The sequence below is a fragment of the Peromyscus eremicus genome, chromosome 7 (genome assembly GCF_949786415.1).
Source record: "Peromyscus eremicus chromosome 7, PerEre_H2_v1, whole genome shotgun sequence".
NCBI classification, from domain to species: Eukaryota; Metazoa; Chordata; class Mammalia; order Rodentia; family Cricetidae; genus Peromyscus; species Peromyscus eremicus.
Window position 1 is genome coordinate 46,277,754 of NC_081422.1, and position 19,980 is coordinate 46,297,733.

General features: G+C 42.7%; 1 protein-coding gene across 1 annotated transcript in view; it reads left to right on the forward strand.

Annotated features, from left to right (window-relative positions):
• The first annotated feature begins 505 nt into the window (after nucleotides 1–505).
• Nucleotides 506–19,980, forward strand: part of Arhgap20 (Rho GTPase activating protein 20) — an 85,798-nt gene continuing 66,323 nt past the window's right edge. Inside the window, exons 1-2 of the mRNA XM_059267880.1 lie at nucleotides 506–703; nucleotides 18,747–18,829. Coding sequence (XP_059123863.1) covers nucleotides 599–703; nucleotides 18,747–18,829 — 188 coding nt within the window. The 5' untranslated portion in view covers nucleotides 506–598. The remainder of the gene's footprint in view (nucleotides 704–18,746; nucleotides 18,830–19,980) is intronic.

The following is a 19,980-nucleotide window of genomic DNA, read 5'->3' on the forward strand; positions in this document are numbered from 1 at the left end:
CGGGGGGCTTCCAATTTTATCCAACTCGGTCCCCAGGCCTCGGGAGGGGAGGCGGGGTGGGGGTCCCCTCCGCAGTCCGCCGCGAAAGCGAGGCTAGGCAGGCGGTCCCTGCAACTCCTCCGAGCCAGCCACGGTCGCTGCGGCTCCCGCGCTGCAGCTGCGCGGGAAGGGACGCGGGCGGGAGCCAGCGAGCGAGCGGACAGGCGCGCGGAGCTGCAACCAAAGGCCGCGGTGCGTGGCGCTCGACCGCCAAAGCTTGGGACCCGGCTGCATCGGAGGCGCCCAGCGAGGTTGGTGGCTCCCGCAGCGCCGAGTGCGGAAAGCTCGCGGCCGCGCGCACAGGCGGGCGCTGGGAGGGCGGCGGGGGCGGGCCGGGCGCGGAGGGGCGGGGCGGGGCTGGCGTTGACGGGCGGCCGCCTGGAGCGCCTGCAGCCCGGGCAGAGTGCAGCGAGCGCGGCGAGCGCGGCTCGGGCCGCGGTCCATGGCCCCGACGGGAGGCGAGCCGCCCGCACCCGCAGCTCGGCGGCGTCCAGCCTGAGCCCACCGCGCCGCGCAGCCACCCTGTCCCGGGCTTGGGATTGGCTTGCAGATCATCTTCATGGAAGCGATGTCTCCACAGCAGGATGCTCTAGGGGGGCAGCCGGGGCGCTCCTCCTCGCTGACAGGGATGTCTCGCATCGCGGGAGGCCCCGGCACCAAGAAGGTGAGGACCCTGAGCGGGGTGCCCCCCACCACGGGCGCGCGCCTTCCACGCGTGCCTGGCGCTGAGAGGGGGTTAACGGTCCCCGCGGGGCGGGGTGGGGGGGCGGGGTGTCACCTCCCGGAATCCCCCGCTGCCTCTCTGGTGGAAACCGGTCTCGGAGAAGCCCCTTGCCTCCCACAGGTCCCTCTCCACCTCTAACCCGGGAGGTGCCTCCCCGCCGGGCCCCCGAGGTGGTGGCCTTGACCCGGCAGCCTGGAGGAAGGTATGAGGCCCGGGACGGGGGACTATGCGCCCAGCCCAGGCCTCCAGGGGGTGTCAGAGATGGGGTGTCGTGGGCCACACTGCAGGACCGGAGGTTCGTTCGGCTGGCCTAGCTCTAGGCTGGATAGCGGCGGGTGGGCAGCTTCGGGAGGTCCCAGCGGGGCATGGGGGACTTGGCCCGGAGCCACCTCCTGAGAGGGGACCTTGCAGGAGCCTATGGGGGCGGCGCCCCTGTTCCCTGTCACCCCGGAGGACCGGTGCAGGCAACTACTTGTAGCATTTGCTTGCGATTGACTGGTCCACAGTGTAGAGGGAGGATTTCGATGGAGGTCAGGTGTCTGCAATAGGTTCCTGAGCAAGTGCACGTGGGCCTCGAGCTTCTGGGCTCCTGGGAATTGATTTGGGTATTCCTGTAGCCATGTCTGCTTTCCCCATCCTCTAGCACAAAACCTTCCGATATTTGGCCATATTTGTTCCTTACGGTGGTGCTGCCTTTCCCAGCGTCTCTGGAAACAAGTTGGTCTGAGAGATCATTCTAGCTCTTCCCGAACAAATATGTGAAGACGTTGCATTACTATAATTAGAGACTCAAGGGGATACACCGGCTCTCTGAGTGTCCGGGTTTTATGGCCTTCCATTAATCTTCCCACTAGGATGGTGGGTTGGCTGGAGGTCAATGAAGAGAGGTGACATCTGTATAGAAATGTCTATGAGCTCCCAAGGTCCTTGGCCCTGTCGCAGAGCCATCTATGGGTGTCTGTGAACTTGATGTATGGGCAGTAGTGACGGCTCAGCCTTTGATATATGGAGACTGATGTTTGTCCTTGCTGTGGTTTTTCCCTCTTCCCTTCAGAGATGGAGGGTGTGTGTGTGTGTGTGTGTGTGTGTGTGTGTGTGTGTGTGTAATCCAGTTTTTCCAAATAAAACGTGAAAATGTCAGGATGTCCTAATTTAGAATGGCAAATGAACATTAAGCAATTGGCATAGATTTAAAGCATTTTCTGTTTTTTTGTAATCCTAAGGAATTGGAAAGAATCAAGCATTTGTTTTCGTGAAGAGTATGGCCCCTCCCCCAAGGCTGATTAAGCGTGCTAGCATAGGATTGGGGGGTGGGGCATTAAAGAGTAGCTTTATCATTTTCAAGCCTGGATTGTCCCATAACTGAAGGGTGGCTGTGCCCTTTTTCCCCCGTGTTCTTTTCTCTTAGCACAGCCGCTATCTCTACGATTGGTGTCCTTCGTTATAAAACATAAAGGGCTAGTACATTACCACATCAATCTCTACTTTCCCAAGACTGTTGAGCAAATTAAATGAATGAATGATGGCACACAGGCACCATGATGTTAACACTTAGTGTACCTTTCCCCAGGCTTTCAATTCACAACGTTTGTGCCCTGGGTTGCTCAAGTCTGTGATCTAGAATGGGTTTTCAACACCTTTGCTCACTCTGCAACAGCCAATCCATCAGAACAGCTACTATCCTTCTGAAGTGTCTAGAATATCTCCACTCCATCCCCAGGCTGCCCCTGCAGCCCAAGCTGCCCCATAGCCACCTCTAACCTGTGCCTTTGCAGAAACTCTCCTTTCTTGTCTCTCTGTGGCCCATTCTGCATTTAGCAGTGCCAGAATGTGTTTTTTTTTTTTAATTTCAATTGATCGTGATGCTCATTTGCTTACAATTCTGAAAGAGATTCATTTTGTATGCATAGTAAAATGCAGGTTCTTTTCCTGGGTCCTGCCTACCCCCACTCCTTCCCCCTTCCCCCTTTTGTATGGCCTTCAGCCACATGGGCCTTTGTTTCATACACTGAGTCAAATCCATTCCTATTTTTAGGTTGTTGGTGTTACCCCCTTTATGTCTGCCCCACGAGTTGGGTTTTTTTTTTTTTTCATGTCTTGCAGTTCTTGGGTCTTCCAAGAGGTCTCTCTCTTTCTCCTTACTTCGTAAATGGAAACCACTTCTAGCTGTGCCCTGTGCCTTCTGCTTCATTGGTTGTCTTAGCATTGCCCCTGGCATTTTCTCATCTGTTCTTTTCCCATTACCTGCATTCCCCCACCCACCCCAACTGTATCCTCAGAGCTGGAGTAGGGCCTGATGTATATTAGGTGTTTCCTAAGCATCCCTTGGGTTATGTAAAGCAAAGAACAGGAGCAGTGTGGCCCCTGTCCTTAGAATCTATCATTTAGAGGACCATCAGCCTTAAAGAAACAGGTAGTAAATACTTCAGGTTTGCAGACCTCATGGTCTCCGCTCAATTCTTCCATTGCAGCTCCATAGCAAGCACAGACAGAACATGAGTGAGTGGGCTTGACTGTGCTCCAGGAAAGCTTCATTTATACAAACATGTGGTAGAGGCCGGGGAGACAGTTCATCAGGTAGAAGCACTTGCTGAGCAAGCCTGGAAACTTGAGTTTGACCCCCCAGAGCCCACATTAAGGTGGAAGGGGAGAACTGATTCTACAGAATTGTCCTCTGACCTCCACACACACAGACACAGACACACATAATAATAATAATAATAATAATAATAATAATAATAATAATAATAAAATAAGCATACTCTGTAGTTTCCCATTCCCTGGTTTGGAACAGTGCTTTTGGAACAGTGGGACCTGGGCAGGTGATGAAGCTCTGTCTTCAGGGTCTAGTTGAGTAGCCAGGAACCACATGTGTCTGTTCAGCTCCTGAAGTGTGGATGGTACAACTGAAGATTTTAACAACTCCCTTGAGTTTAACTGATAAAAAATAACCTAACATGTTTAGAATTTATCAGTCTAAGGTGCAATGCATGTATGCACTTAAAAATGTACATATTCCCAAGAAATCATCCAACTGCTTTATGCCACTGTAAAGTGTACATTTTCAGCTTATGTAAGTGAAATATGATTTTTGTTTGTTTTTGTCTTTCTTTCACTATAATTTTTATATCTATCCTTTTGATATGTATCCATTAATTGTTTTCATTGCAGAGTGGTAAAGATCAAATATCTTAACTTGGGGGTTTCAGATTTCATATGTTTTTTATTTTGAATTATTTATACATAATGAGATACCTTGTGGGTGGCAGTCATATGGCAGCCTCCATATGAAATTCATTCATGTCTCATAAACACCTTGCATGCATAATGTAAAAGTAATTTTGTTTGTTGTTTTTAGTGTATTTTGACTTTAAGCCATCACAGGAGAAGTGCATAGAATGTTCTTCTTATATCTTATATCAGCAATCAGAAAGTTTCAGATTTGAGGCAGTTTGGGATGCCAGGTTGGGAACTCTGGATGCTTGACCTGTTGTGCATTTATCCATTCATCTGGTATTTGGATTGCATCCATTTCTTGGCTGTTAGAAGTGAAGCTGCTGAGAGACTTGACATGCAACTCTGCATGGACCTAGGCTTGCTTTGAGGTAAATAGTCAGGCTTGGCATGACTAGGTCATATTTAGCCATATACCTGACACTTCAAGAAACTGGTTGCTTTATTTTGAAGTGACTTTAAATTTCCAATAGCCATGTATGGTAATGCAATTTCCACACATGCTCACCAACACTTGTTGCCATCTCTCTGTGTTATCGCCATCCAAGGGGATGTGAAGTGCTGTGGGATCTGGAGCTGTACTTCCTCAATGATTGTGAGCATCTTCTCAAATGCTTGTCATCCACACATCATCTTTGGTGAATTATCTATTTAAATATCTTGCAGCTTCCATTATGTTGCTAGCTTATTTTTATTACTGAGGTTTGAGAGTACTTTGTACATTCAGAATTCAAATCTTTTATTGGGTATGTGATTTTCAAAATATTTTCTCACTGTCTGTGACCTGTATTTTTATTTCTGAAGCCTTGTTTTTCCAAGAACAAAAGTTTTTCATTTGGTGAAATCTAACTTGCTCCTTTTTTTTTTCATTAATTTGGCTTAATTGAAATTAATTTGAATTTAATTGAAATTTACATAGTGGCATATATTCAGTGGTTACAGTATTGGACAGCGGGTTCAAAGGGAGAGCTTAAAAACAGTAACAAAATAATTAAATGGATTATTAAAACCCTATCCTAGTAGCCAGGTGGTAGTGGCACACTCATTTAATCCCAGCACTGGAGAGGCAGAGGCAGGTGATCTCTGTGAGTTCAAGTCCAGCCTGGTCAGCAGAGCGAGTTCCAGGACAGCTAAGGCTATGTGGAGAAATCTTGTTTCAAAAAAAAAAAAAAAAAAGAACAAACAAACAACAAACAAAACAAACAAATAAACCCCACTAGGATTCTAATTTGAACAGATGCAGGTCCTCAGATGGACACTCTGCACTGGGCTGTTAAAGGGAAGGCCTGTTTAAAGTGCCCTTTGATTCTGTAAAAGGAAAGGACTCTTACATAAAAAAGGATTTCAGAAAGTGGGGGCACATTAAGTCCAGAGGTCCTGGGGTAGGTCTGTTTGAGCAACTAGCCTGTGGGAGATCTGTAAGAAGTTGATCTTTTTATTTTATGGCCTCATTTATTATTTTAACCTAAAGAATTACCTAGCTGGATTGCTTGCCTTCATTTGCTACTCACAAGATTTGATGATTTTTATAGAAAATCCAACCTACCTTAGAAGACAGAGTTTCTGTCATTGGGGGTCTTCAGAAGAACATAGAATGAATTCATGTAGCGGTTCCTAGAATAGGGCTCTCAAGTGTGGCTGCAGTATACAGATGTCAATTTAAATTCTCCTGGGATAGTATGTTCTTGGGGGGTGTCCATATTTGCCCTGCACAGTCCTGATGCACTCACTGCAAGCCCATATTAAAGTCACTTTGGTGTTAGGAATGACTTGCGTCATACTCAAGCACACTGACCCTTTGGCTTCACTTATTAATTAAAAACTATTTAACGGGGCAAGGGGTATTGGAGTAGGAAAGAGATGTATAGGCATAGAAAACCAGTCAAAGGAAAATAATTTTAAAATAGTTCTAGCATCTCAAAAAGTAGCAGCTGCTGTTACAAACTCTATTGTTCCCCTCTTTGTGCGTTTTCTGGGTCCAAATCTGTTTATAGCATTTGGTGGTAGAACATCCCCCAACCCCCAAGACCCCCCACCCCCACCCCCCGCCAAGAGCTGACTATTTTAGCCAAGTATATGTGTGGTACTGGGCCTTGAATGAAATGCCTTAATAGTAAGCTTCAGTCTTACTCTTCAGTACTGAGTATGACAAGCCTGTGTTTAAAACTGTGTCCTACTGAGCCCTTCCTTGGTGTTACTCATAAACTGAATTGCCTGCAACCAAGGAGGAAGGATTCTTTTGTTAGAGTCACTGCAGCCTCTGGGTAATGTTAGGTAAACCTTGACTAGCGGTGACCACTGATGCAACATTCACAAGTCTTAGTGTTTGGGTACCTCCCTGGGGTTTGTGCCTTGCTGTCTGCCCCTTTCTGATATTTCATAGAAGGGAAGCAGATATACTACTTCAGGAGCTCTTCAGCCAGGCCTGATGTCCATGCTGATATCTCAGCCTTGCTGCTGTGGGAAAGCATGGCATAATCTGCACGTGGACTCAGGACTGTGTTTCAAAGTTCTGTGTGGATGCACCAACTCCTATGTCTCTGATAACTCTGCTGTGGAAAAGAATGTGTGAAAAATGTCACTGAAAGTTACATCAGTAAACTTAGAAGTCTTGAGATTGAATAAAAAAAAAATGCATCCAGGGATGATCCTTCAAATGTGAGCATAATACTGCATTCTAACATAGCAAAAGAAAAAAAAAAGTTAACTTTTTGTGGCTTTAAAATTTCATGTTAAAATAAGTGAGGCACCATCTTTTAATCTGTATACATTTATGTAAAAGTCTGTTTCTCTCTCTCTCTCTCTCTCTCTCTCTCTCTCTCTCTCTCTCTCTCTCTCTCTCGTGTGTGTGTGTGTGTGTGTGTGTGTGTGTGTGTGTTCGCACACGTTCATATGCAGAGGCTAGAACAAGATATTAGGGATCTTCCTTTATGGCTTTCTGTCTTGCTACCTTGAGCCAGTCTCTCGCTGACCCCAAAGCTTGCCTTCCTACTGGGCAAACAGACTGGCCAAGCAAGGGAGCTTACACGATCTGCTTGTCCCAATGCTGAGACTAGACACACAGCTGTGCTCATCTCTGTGGCTGGCTGTTGGGGATTGGAACACAGGTCCTCATTCCTGCAGCACAAATACTTACCCACTAAGCCATCTCCCCAGCCCCAGTTAGTTCAAGTTGAAGATTGAGTCTTATAGATTAAAATAGGTAGTTATAACTCATAGGCCAAAAATTCACAAACCGTAGCTACCAAAAGGGTCTGTAGAATTGCTGTTGCTGGTGTTGAAATGCAGATTGCAGTGAGGCAATGCGTACTTCCAGGGCCTTCAGCGGGTTAAGGTTAAGACCAACAGCAACACATTTGGCGACTGAAGAGGAGCAAGAAAGCTGAAAATGAATTGTTTCCTATTAACCACTGAGATGTCTCAATTCTTTCATGGCTTGTGACCTTGTCAGGATGCGTGAGATTTTTTTTTTTTTTTTGTATTGTAAATGCATCACATGTCTACACCACACACAACTTACTGGGGACACGTAATTATACAACATATATTTTTTTCAACCTTTGTGGTCACTAACAGTACTACCAAAAATAGCTGTATAAAGTCAGTGTATAGACATATATATAAACATACTCTTATGTCATATAGCTAGTGTTTGAAGACACACACATACATATATATACAAACACACACACACACACACACACACACACACATACATATATAATTTTGTTACTCAGTTGACGTGTCTTGAAATACACCCCTCATGTCTCCAGAGACTTGATAGAATACATCTAAAATAAACTTGTACTGAAGGAAAGATTGGCTCTCCTGCTGCCTCTGTGGGTTCTATCATATTCAAGATGATGGAATTCTCTGAGTCCCGGTATGTTTACAACACTTACAGAGAGCAGGTTGTCTATGCTAGTCACAACTCTTAACGGTTGTCTGAAACTAGGATTGGGTAATCTCAGTCTTTGTTCTTGTGTGGGAGACTTTGCCACAGTTTGGGAGACAAGAAAAGCCGAAGAGGTCACTCCCTGACTTCTGCCATTCACCCCCGATGATGCTTGTAGGCAGCACAGCCCGGTTTATTTTTAAGTTTCATCTCAGCCGTGTTTTCTTCAGGACAAGTTTAGATTAGAAACATCCAGCCAGCAGCAGAAGCAGCCTCACCAGCACTGTGTGTCAGCAGTGTGCTGAGCAGCCCTGACCTAATTTTGACAGACACCTGTCATGCGGCATAACTGAATGTAAAAGCTGTTTTTAGATGTCTGGTCACTCAAGAGGACTCTGAGAATGGAAGGTATGTGTCACCACAGGAGCTCGCATTTCAAGATCTGGAAAACTCGACTTCTCCACAGCCCGTGTTTTCCTGATTTACCTGGGACCTCCTTTGCAGCAAGGAATGCCTAATGTTCGCTCTCCTGCCTCTCCAGTCACCATCTTACACCTGACCTTGAATAGTAACCACTACCAGATATCACCATATCCAGACAGACCCTGATCTGTTTGTAATCTCACTAATGCACTCTGGATTTTTTTTTTGTCATTACGTCTTTTGGATTTGATCATAATATCTTCTTCCTCTGCATATGGAAAATGAAAGTCTATATTATAAGGCACAGCTCTCCAATCATTGCAGTGTGTCTCATACCTTTAGGCCCTTGGCCCTCAGACAGGTGGGTATTGGGAAGGTCAGACTGTCCATGTGCTTATCATAGAGTGTCATGGCTGTATATATAACTATTTTGTGGTAGCCATGATGTGAAAAACCGTAGCAGAACCCTGTTGTATAAGGCGAAGAGCACTGATGGTTGACCTGTGTACGTGAGTGCTGCTGAATGAGAATCGTGGCCAAATGTGGGAGCCAGTGGCTCTGACAGAGACGATGGTCCAACCAGTTCAAAAGTCCATAGTGATGATAGCACAGAATCCCTTGTGGATAGGGATGGAGGTAGAGAAACAACGAATGTGTATGGGACATTGTGTTGTTCTCACTTGCTCATAAACACTACTGGAAGTCTTGTATGCATGCCCCAATATCATGGTACCTTTCAATTCAGGAATTTCTTATATATATACACAGAGAGATAAGGCAGGGATTAGGTCAGTTTTAGAGAGAATTTAAAAAACTATGTCGTGGAATTAGGGCCAGATTTAAGGCCCAATATCTGCTAGCCCAGTGCTTACTCTTCTACATTCTATAGACTCTTGTGTTTGTTGTTGTACTTGAAAGTAGTGATTGTCTTGTGGAAAGAACAAGGAGCCGAAAGTAAAATTGTTTCTATCATAATGTCAGGAGGAATGTTAATCTGCTCCCAGTAGTCTTTACTGGGATGTTTATTTGAGCTAAGTGTTCAGACTGATTCTGGACAGGACAGTTTGTGAATAGATAGAATATTATACTTAGCACAAACTGAACTGACAGTAGCTGGAACCATCAGCTTACCACAGTGGTCAAAAGCTTGTTGTGATAGTCGGATCCAGAAGCAAGGTGCAAGGTTAAAAATAATTCTTTTCCCACTGCAGAGGCAATGTTTTCCAACTATAATTGTGCAGTGGCTTGAGTACGTCTCCACAAATAAATACTGCAGGCATGCAGGGAACGAGAGAGAGAGAGAGAGAGAGAGAGAGAGAGAGAGAGAGAGAGAGAGAGAGAAAACGAACTGCTCACGGGATTGTACAAACTAGTCTCAAAAGGATTACGAGTCAGGTTTGAGTAAGCTAGTTTGTAAATTTGATACAGTAGTTTTCTAGCTGTGAGAAATCTGTAGTTCTTTACAATATTCCCTCAGATCTCTCATTTTAATGTTACCCTTGTTTACTTTAAATGCTCAAAGTTGATGTTCACTCCATTTCTGTGAAAGTTTGATTGAAATGCTTTAATTTTTATCTCTAAATAAACCATGAAAAATATCAGTTCACATCTGACTTAAATCTTTCATATGATTCCTTACTTTTGATAATATTTATTTCTGTTTACTCACTGGGAAAGTTAAGAATGGCCAGAATTGGATTCACATGTGGAGGGGAACAAGACAAGTGTTGTCGCACTTGGTTGACATGAAATTAAAATTCTAATTCGGACCTGTCTGTAGGCTTTTACATAGAAGGGGGTTCTTTCTAAAGACCCTGGAAAAATCCCTTGGGAAACTTACTGCTTTGAAGCATCTGCCAATATAAACATAAACATAGTTTACAGGAGTTTAAGTGGAGTTACCCTATAATGGGGAAGGGACAACAATACCTCTCCCAACAGTATAGGCTGTCAAATAGAAAGCCCAATGCCAGATATGTGGTTCCCTTTTGAGTTGTTGATCAGTAAGGCCCTATAGACACATGCACCACCACCACCCAAAAAAACATAACATGATATTGTCATGGCTTTTGGTTGCCCTCTGGAACTTGGTGGTAAAATTTTATTGCCAAAGACACTACATACTTGAGTCAGCGAACATGGAGGAGTAAAGCTGTTACCAACTTCGAAGTTTCATCCCTGCTGGCTAGCTTTCACATTGCTGGCAGATGCTATGTATATTACCAGAGGAGAAAAGTAGTTATCAGTTGTACCCAACTGTGAACCTTGAGAGCTATAATGATGACTGGCCTAACAACACATGTCTACTAGGGAAATTAAATGTTATGGGAGTAACCAACCATTTTCTGATTGAATTTAAGGCCACAAAATGAAACTCGTGCCTGGTTCCTTTAACTATTCTAAGAATTTGTAAGTGGGTAAGCCATAGTCTGTAGTTAAAAACTCTACTCTAGTACAATTATGCTGATAGATGGACATAGTATCAAATTGTCTTCTAAATACTTATCATTATACCCATAAGTTAGTGCATGTCTCAGCCCTCATCAGAGAACTTTCTTTTTGCAGTAATGACAATGCAGACACCTCCAGATGGCCAACATGCAGAGAATGAAAGACTATGGAGTAGCCAGCACAGAATGGGGCATCTGTGTAATACCTCTTCCCTCAATTCCTTGGGGGGTTGTAGCTGGAGTTATCTCCAGTCCCACCTGGGCCCGCAGCCACTCAGACCCAAATAAACACACAGACACTTATATTATTTAAACTGTTTGGCCTAATGGCTCAGGCTTCTTGCTATCTAGTTCTTATATCTTAAATTAACCCATTTTTATTAATCTATAAGTTGCCACGTGGCTTGTGGCTTACCGGTACTTTACATCTTACTTCTCATGGCGGTGGCTGGCAGCGTCTCCTGACTCAGCCTTCCACTTCCCAGAATTCTCCTCTCTCTTTGTCCCGCCTATACTTCCTGCCTGGCTACTGGCCAATCAGCACTTTATTTTTTAACCAATCAGAGCAACACATTCACAGCATACAGATATCCACAGCAGGGGGTAATCTTGGAAGAGGGAGAAGAAAGATTGTAAGTGCCAGAGGTGGTGGATGGCTGCATTAAAACAGTGTTTTCTGTGCATGACAAGGCTGGTATGCACATGAACTCAGCATCTGTGACTGCCAGACAAAATACAGGCATGGGTGGGGTCTGTCGTCCCACTCCTCGCTGAGGAGCTATTGGCAAGTGGTGGCTGCTGGGAAAGGTTGCATTGGTTTCCTTCAGGATGCAGCCTTCGAGTTCCTGCTCACACTCCAGCAGGTGCCCCTGCATTCACCCAATGCAGCACTAGGTGGACTCAGTGGGTGTTGTTGTGGTGGGTTTTTTTTTTTTTAAGAGCACATGAAGGTAGGGAATAGTGGTTGGGATAGGGGAAGAGTTATAGGGAGGGGAATGGAGGCAAATTTGATAATTATTTTAATATTAAAATTAAATATTTTTAAAGAGATATTTTTAATGACCCAGCAGTATTCTTTGCTAGAAAACACTAGAGCAGTGATTCTCAACCTTCCTAATGCTGCGACCCTTTCATGCAGTTCCTCGTGTTGTGGTGACCCCTCAACCATAAGATTATTTTTGTTGTTACCCCATAACTGTAATCTTGCTAGTATTATGAACCATAATGTAAATATTTTTGGAGATAGAGGTCTGCTAAAGGGGTCGTGACCCACAGGTTGAAAAAGGCTGTACTAAGAGGGAAATGTATTTTGCTTTTTCCTTTACTGAATATCTTTTTAGGCAATAAAGTATGAAAATTTTCTGAGTTGCTGAAAATTACAGCTCTTTCCTTATCTTTTTGAAGCTTCCTGTTTATAAGTTCACTTTCCTATATAGGTACACCGTGCTAATCCCCCAAGAGTCTCATGTGTAAGTCATGGTAACCACTGACCTAACAACTTTTGATGCCTTGCCATTTGAACACCTTAGGGGTGGTTAGCAGCAAATCCTTAGCAAGTGGGCTGGCCAGTTCTGGAGTTTCTTTAGCCAGCCACTGAGCCATTCCACACAAAGAGCAAACAGTTTTCCTTTTTGATGTAGTATACTTTGGTGGTTGTGGTAGAAATATTCTAACTTTTGGTCATGAATCACTTTGCTGGGACAGAGCCTAATGGTTTAGTAGACAGGTAGTTAAATTTTTTTTATTTTGTTTTTGATTAAACACACAATTAAAATACTCCTGTTTCAAGTGTACAAGTCACTGGTTCTAGATTGCTTCTTTAATTATGCATTGGTCTTAGGGAACTTTGATTAACTCATGAAGGACCAGTACAGCTCTCAGTCATCTCCCAGTGCTCATCTTTCCAAGCTCAGGACGAACACTAATCTACATTCTGTTTCTGCGGAGTGTCTTGTTCCGAACAGCTTCCATAAATGGAATCCAAAATATATGGTCTTTTGTGACTGTTTCACCTAAATTAGCATAATGTTTTCAAGGTTCAGGCTTGGCATGTTATAGCACCTATCAGTACTTCTTTTATTCCCAAGTAATATTCCATGTGTAAACTTGTGACGTTGTGCTTATTTATTCATAAGTTCGGTAGACACAGAGTTGTTTCTGAAATGCTGCCATAGACATACATTTTCATTTCTCTTGGGGGTATATACCTTGGCATGAATTGCAGGACATACACGTGGAAAAGCCGACCATTTGTGGGACTTGGAACTATTTTCGAGAATAGCTGCCCCAGGTTGGAATGAGACAACAGTGTGTACGAGTCCAGTGTCTCTGTAAACAGAAAACTCTCTTTCTTATTGTTGCCATCCTAATGTGGATGTATCAGTAGCTCATTGTGGCTTTTATTTCCCTGGTGGCTAATGATGATGAGCAATGTGTTCATATGTCTTTGCAGAAATCGTATCTTTCACCTGATTTCCACGTGGGTAATTTGCCTCTGTTAGTGAGTTGTAATAGCTGTTTATATATTCTAGATACAAGTCACTTAACGTAAGTATAATTTACAAATGATTTCCATTCTGTGCAAGTGTTCAGTATTAACAGTGCCTGATTTACAAGTTCTGTTTTTTTGTTGCTTGTGTTTGTGGTATTACATGAAGAAACAATTGGTTGCCTTATTAAAAGTGACCAAGATAGCTTGGATTTTGTAGGATTTTTATATTAACACATATTTCATCACTTCTGAGTTAATTGTTGTATGTGGTATGAAATACAACCCTAACTTCCTTCCTTTGTGTGTAGTTATCCAGTTATCCTGGCACAGTTTGTTGATGGGTAATGAATCTTTGCTAAATCATCAGACAGATATTTACCAAAGAGCATGAAATGGTGGTAACATGGTGTTTAAAGGATGGTGTCCAGTGGACAGCAATGCCACATACTGTCCAGTTCCTTTGCAGATGCCTACGTTTCACAGAATCTACTAAAGATCCATCCTTCCTTCCTTCCTTCCTTCCTTCCTTCCTTCCTTCCTTCCTTCCTTCCTTCCTTCCTTCCTTCCTTCGTTCCTTCCTCCCTCCCTCCCTCCGTCCCTCCCTTCCTCCGTCCCTTTCTTCCTTCCTTGACAGGACAGCCTTGGCTAGCCTCTAATTCACAGCCATCTTCCTACTGTAGCCTCTCAAGTGCAGGGATCATAGGCATGCGCTCGAGGCCTAGGTGTTTGTTTTCTTGTGTATGTGTTTGAGGATGGTGGTGTTGATGCAGTAGAGGACTGGGCTTTAATTCACATCACTCCCTTCCCCTGTTTATTGACTATATAGTCTATGCCAGACATTACACTAAGCTTTGGGAATTCAAAGTCAAATTGCAAGAAATAGTTGCTGAAGAAAGAGGGTAAGTTCAGAAGGGAAGGTAGTCCCTGTTCTCTAGAAAGGGGCAGAGAGAGAATGTCACAACAACAACAAAAGTTGTATAACTTTTGCATAGCACATTAAGTGGGATGGGAACACAGAGAGTTGGATGTATGATGAATTCAGCTGATAGAAATGGCTTAGGGTGGGAAATGTCTTACAGATTAGTTGGCAACATCGCTGAAGCTTTGAGTTATTTTTGAAATACAAACCAAAACATGAATTACATGCTTTTCATTCTCATCTGCAGTTGTGACCTCTGTCCGTTTGCTCTTGGGCGGAATAGTTTTTTTGACCTGCCAAACTAAATATAGCTGCAGAGGAGACAGCATAAAAATCAAAGATTTCATTTCTCCCTAATGTGCATGCTAGGCTTATCGAATAAGTGGCTGTTGGCAAAAAGGAACAGCTTTTAAAACGTGGTCACTATTTTCTTTCACACTTTCCTGTAAGATCTTATCCTTTTGGGGGACAGTGTAGACAGAGATACTATTTCGTGTTTGTTTGATTTTTAGCACACATGAAATTCTTGTTAATTTTGGAGCTGCTTCACACTAGATAAATGGTAAAATATTAAGCTCATTTCCAAAAGATATATACAGTTGATTTTTAATTTTACATATAGTTTGTGCACTTTTAAAAGATTACCTTTTTTCTCTTTTTATTTTAATTTTTTAAGATAAAAGATTACCTTTTAAAAATATTTTTTAAAAATATTTCTTTCCCAAATTGCATCCACCACTATGACATCACCTCGCTCTAAACATCAAACACTTCAGTTCAGAAAAAAATACAAAATAATGATGAACAGAATAGTAATTTGTAATCCAACAAAATATACACTGTTTGTAGTTTACTGTTGGTTTCTCATAAAGCCAAGTCACAATTACCCCTGGAACAGTATAAATGTTGTCAGTCTAGTGGGGCCTGACCTGACAAGCTTGCATGACTATATATTTATGAAGGAATCAAGTCTCATCCTCTTCCAATATGTTGAATTTCATATTATTATAAACAAGTAGAAAGTCTGAGTCCTTGTTGCCTGAGAAAAGAGCAGTGATTTTGTAGTTTCAAAGACCCCATGGACCTTTGGTTTTCATACATAAGCAAAGGAGATCTATGGATTTTGTCCGAAATAACATCTAATGTATTATATTTCCAGTTATATCAACTGCTCCTGAGACTTTTATTACTTCTGGACAAATCAAATCCTGTGAATCCTAAATAGTTTATGTGATTCTTTTTCTTCCTTTCCTTTCCTTTCTTTTTTTTCTTTGTGTGTTTTTTTTTTTTTTTTGCAAATCCATGGAGAATATCAGAAATAATAACATCAAATGACCTAAGAAACTGTGCAGCCCAAATGTTCTTGTTGATAGAAGCCCATAGAAAGGATTGGATTGTCTTGGATTATATGACTCCATCAGGAGTGAAGTCTGAGTTTAAGACGTCAATCAATAGTAGTAGTCTGTCTGTAATTTTATTGCATCTCCTTCAGTATGAATCTAGATGGATGAGGTGAGTAAAGTCAGCATTTGACCCTTCATACATCTAACAGTTGTGCATTACCTAGAACACAGTCTAATCACTGTGTATACAAACATTCTTTCATGTTGTTTTCATGAAAAAAAACTATTTAAAAATACCTTCACAAAAGAACACTTGTCACCACTTTTTAAATTACCCATTTGTGTGTTTTACAACTCCCTTAGGAAGATGTCTTTAAATCGGATGGTTTCTTAATCACTGGATTATTAAGGACGCCATTTCAGAATCTTTGAAATTCTGTGAAAGAATTAGTTCACAGCTTTTGTGAATTTTAAAATACCTGTTAGCCAAGGTCACCCTTGAGTCTCATTCCATGGATCTTTCCCCTCCCCCACTGCTTTGTCTTTCACATGGATGCCCATCCCTGTGTGTAACATGCTGCACTAATGTGGAAACCATTCATTTCCGAATGAAGAATCTCATTGTTATGGGGGTTTTTTGTGGTAGGCTCTTTTCTTCACATTTTAATTCATTTTATGGCTCTCCTCTGAAATCTTTCCAAATTCTTGATCAACCTGAATGCAGAGTTCAGAATTAGAAGTCATGTACAAATGAAGAACTACTCTAGGACTTTAGTGTGCTGGTGGTGATGTCAGACACCAGTAAGTAGCCAAGAAGCTGCTGCAGCAGGCCCCAAGGGCAACTCCACAGAGAAGGTCAGCAAGCCCTCGAGGTCAAACAGGTAGTGAGGGGCTCCCTCCATTAGGGCCAGCAGGATTGTCCACATTTCAAATATCACAATAACAAAAATGAATAAAGGGAGTCCAGATGGGGAAGAGGGAGAAAGACAAAGCCAGAAGAAATGGAATCCTGAAAAAAAAATCTGAAACAGCTTTGATGTCTATTATTAACCTGCACCTTTATTAGTCAAATCAACCTAGTCTTCCAGTACTGGGGCTGTTCACATAGGGAGACAGTCATAGCAGCCTCAGGAATAACAGGTTTCTGAGGCATGTTGCTGAGGCGCATGACTAATGAAAACAGTGAGATGGACCTTGAATGCTCTAATATATGAGCTAAGCTGTTGAAGTCACTGTGGTTGGGAAGGGTAGGTGCCTGAGAATCTATGGGCTTCTATAAGGGAGGCATTCATGCAAACTTTCTTTCTCTGTGTGACCTGTAACTGATGCGTAGTCAATAATGCTTGACCTAGGTGTCTGGTATTCTCTATTTCTTAACCCGTTTGTGCCCTGGTCTTTATCATTGTATGTAATTGCTTCAACTACAGTGTCAGATGTGTTTGGGAGATTTGGAGATGCAGTATCTACACAGGAGGCAAAGGTGAGGTGAACCCCAGTCATGAAGCCAGAGCACCAGTGACATCAGTCATTGGAGGGATTCCCTAGGAACATGATTTTGGAGTAAGAATCATACCAACGAAGTGTATTATCCAACTAGATGATGATTCTTCTGCCCCTGTGTTAGCCATCTTCCACTTTATTTACCACCTAAGAAATGGTTGGTTCCTTTGTGACACATAATGAGACGCTGCTGCTGAGCCAGCTTGAATTACTGAGTTAGTCTCCTATGGTTACTATTAGAGCCATGTCCAATTTCCAAACATGGCTAGTCCAAGCTCTAAGGCAGTGAGGGAGACCTCTGGCCAGGCTGGAGAGAGGATATGGCAGCTAGAATGGCCTTTGTCGTATAGTCTGAAGTTTAGTCATGGCTGTTTGTGACTCCTGTTAATCTTACTGATCAATCTCTAGGAGCAGGCTCTCTGGCTGTATCGATCGATGGCTGTTCGCATTCATAATCTTTCATTAGAGCATAACTATCTGGGTATCTCATGTTGAATATATCCTCATTCACCACAAATATTCAGTTATTGAAAATAGAGAACTTGAAGTATCAAGTCTATCTTTCTACTTTAAAATTACCTAAATAAAGGATGAATTTTTCTTAAAAGTTAAGTGTAAATATTTACATGTAAAATAAAATCACGACTTGATTGCACGTCTATTTTAGAGTCTGATTGCTAGGCTGGAGAGATGGCTTGGTGGTTAAAGGCACTGGCTGCTCTTGCAGAGGACCAGGATTCAATTCTCAGCACCCACAAGGTGACTCACAATCACCTGTTACTCCAGTTCCAAGGGATCTGATGCCCTCTTCTGGCCTCCATGGGCACTACATGTATGTGGTGTACATAGATACATGCCAGCATATACTCATTCACATAAAAATCAATAAATCCTGTTTTGTTTTGTTTTTAAAAAGGTCCTAGTCACTATGGTTTTGGCTTTAACTGATTCTCATTCTCTTTATTTGGCCTCTCAAAATCTTTTCTTCCATTGAAGCTTGGTTGAGAACACATCATCACCGTACAATTGAGTCAAAATTATATCCTCCAATGGTACCTTGGAATATAAATAAGATGGTCCATGTCTGTGTAGCACAGTTGTTAGCAACTTGTGGGTCATGTCCCTTTGAGGGTCAAATGGCCCTTTCCCATGTGTCAATTACCAGATATCCTGCGTATCAGATATTTACATAGCAATTCATAACAGTAGCAAAATTATAGTCATGAAGTAGCAACAAAAATAATTTTATGGCCGGGCAGTGGTGGCGCACGCCTTTAATCCCAGCACTCGGGAGGCAGAGCCAAGCGGATCTCTGTGAGTTCAAGGCCAGCCTGGTCTACAAAGTGAGTTCCAGGAAAGATGCAAAGCTTCACATTGAAGAGAAACCCTGTCTCGAAAAACAAAACAAAACAAAAAAATTATGGTTGGGGGTCACCACAACATGAGGAACTGTATTAAAGGTTTACAGCATTAGGAAGGTTTAGAACCACTTCCCTACCATTTAGCATGTATGCAAAAGATGTGATGGTGTTTTTCCATATTCCCTGGCAATAAAAACTGCCTGTATTTCATGTTGATACTTGTGGTCCTATTTTAGAAGTGAGTGGCAGCTTTAGATCCTTAATGGAGGTTGATAGTCAAGACAAAACGTGCTAAATTAGATTGGAAACCAACATTTACTTCCTTCACAAGCCATCTGGTCCTTATTTTGACTTTTTTTCTCAACAGAAAATGAAAACACTAGCGGAAAGGAGGAGGAGTGCCCCTTCCCTTATCCTGGACAAAGCCTTACAGAAGCGGCCGAGCAGCAGGTGAGAACGAGGCTTTGTATTTACAGCTGCTCTGTGCTGGGGAGTCTGTGTCATGGATGAGGTTTTCAGATCATCTTTCTGTTTGTCGGAAGGTTGTTTGTCAGCACCGAATTTTCTGCTTGATGATAGGAACTATGATTCTGAAGTCACTTAGTAGACAGTTTTAAAGGTGAAGCATGTACCCACTTGCTTTAAGACAGAACCAAGTGGCCTTCCCAGCACACAGCTCTCAAGTGCAGAGCGTCAAAGTTTATTTGTAAAATTAGAAATCCCAGTATTGAAAATGGAATGATTGCACTGTACCCTGAAATGTGCTTGCTTTTTACCACAAGGTAGAACCTATCCATGGATGAGGTAATTTTTACCAATTACATTTATGAATAAATAAACCATATTAAGATTATTTTCGCCGGGCGGTGGTGGTGCACGCCTTTAGTCCCAGCACTCGGGAGGCAGAGCCAGGCGAATCTCTGTGAGTTCGAGGCCAGCCTGGGCTACCAAGTGAGTTCCAGGAGAGGCGCAAAGCTACACAGAGAAACCCTGTCTCGAAAAACCAAAAAAAAAAAAAAAAAAAGAAAAAAAAAAGATTATTTTCTTTAAAGGGTTGTTATAGACAGTATTGTAATAAGTAGAATTTAAAGTGGAAAACTAGGCTAAAATGGCCATTCTACTTATTAAGTCTAATTACTTTTCCAGGGGGATTTTAAGAAAGTCTTTTATATTATGCACAAATTTAATTGCTATTCAATCACTAATCCAAAGTTTGGGGTTTTGTTTATTTCTGGGTTTTTTTTTTTTCATTTTTTTGTTTCGTTTTGTTTTGTTTTGTGAAGTGTGTATATAGTGTGTGCCTCTGTGTGTGTGTGGCCCCCATGTGGGTACAGGTACATTTGAGTGCATGTGTGTGGAGACCAGAGGTTTACAATGGGTGTCCCCCTCAATCACTCCCCGTTGACTGTGGCAGAATCTCTGAACCCAGAACTTGCCAAGTCAGCTAGTCTCACTAGCCATTGTGCCCTGCCCCAGGGTTGCCCTGTCCATGCCCCCTATCACTGGGCAGGCCACCTCTGCCACCAGCTTTTTATGTGAGTGCTGGGGATCTGAATTCAGGTCCTCATGCTTGCCTGGGAATCATTTCATCCAATGATTCA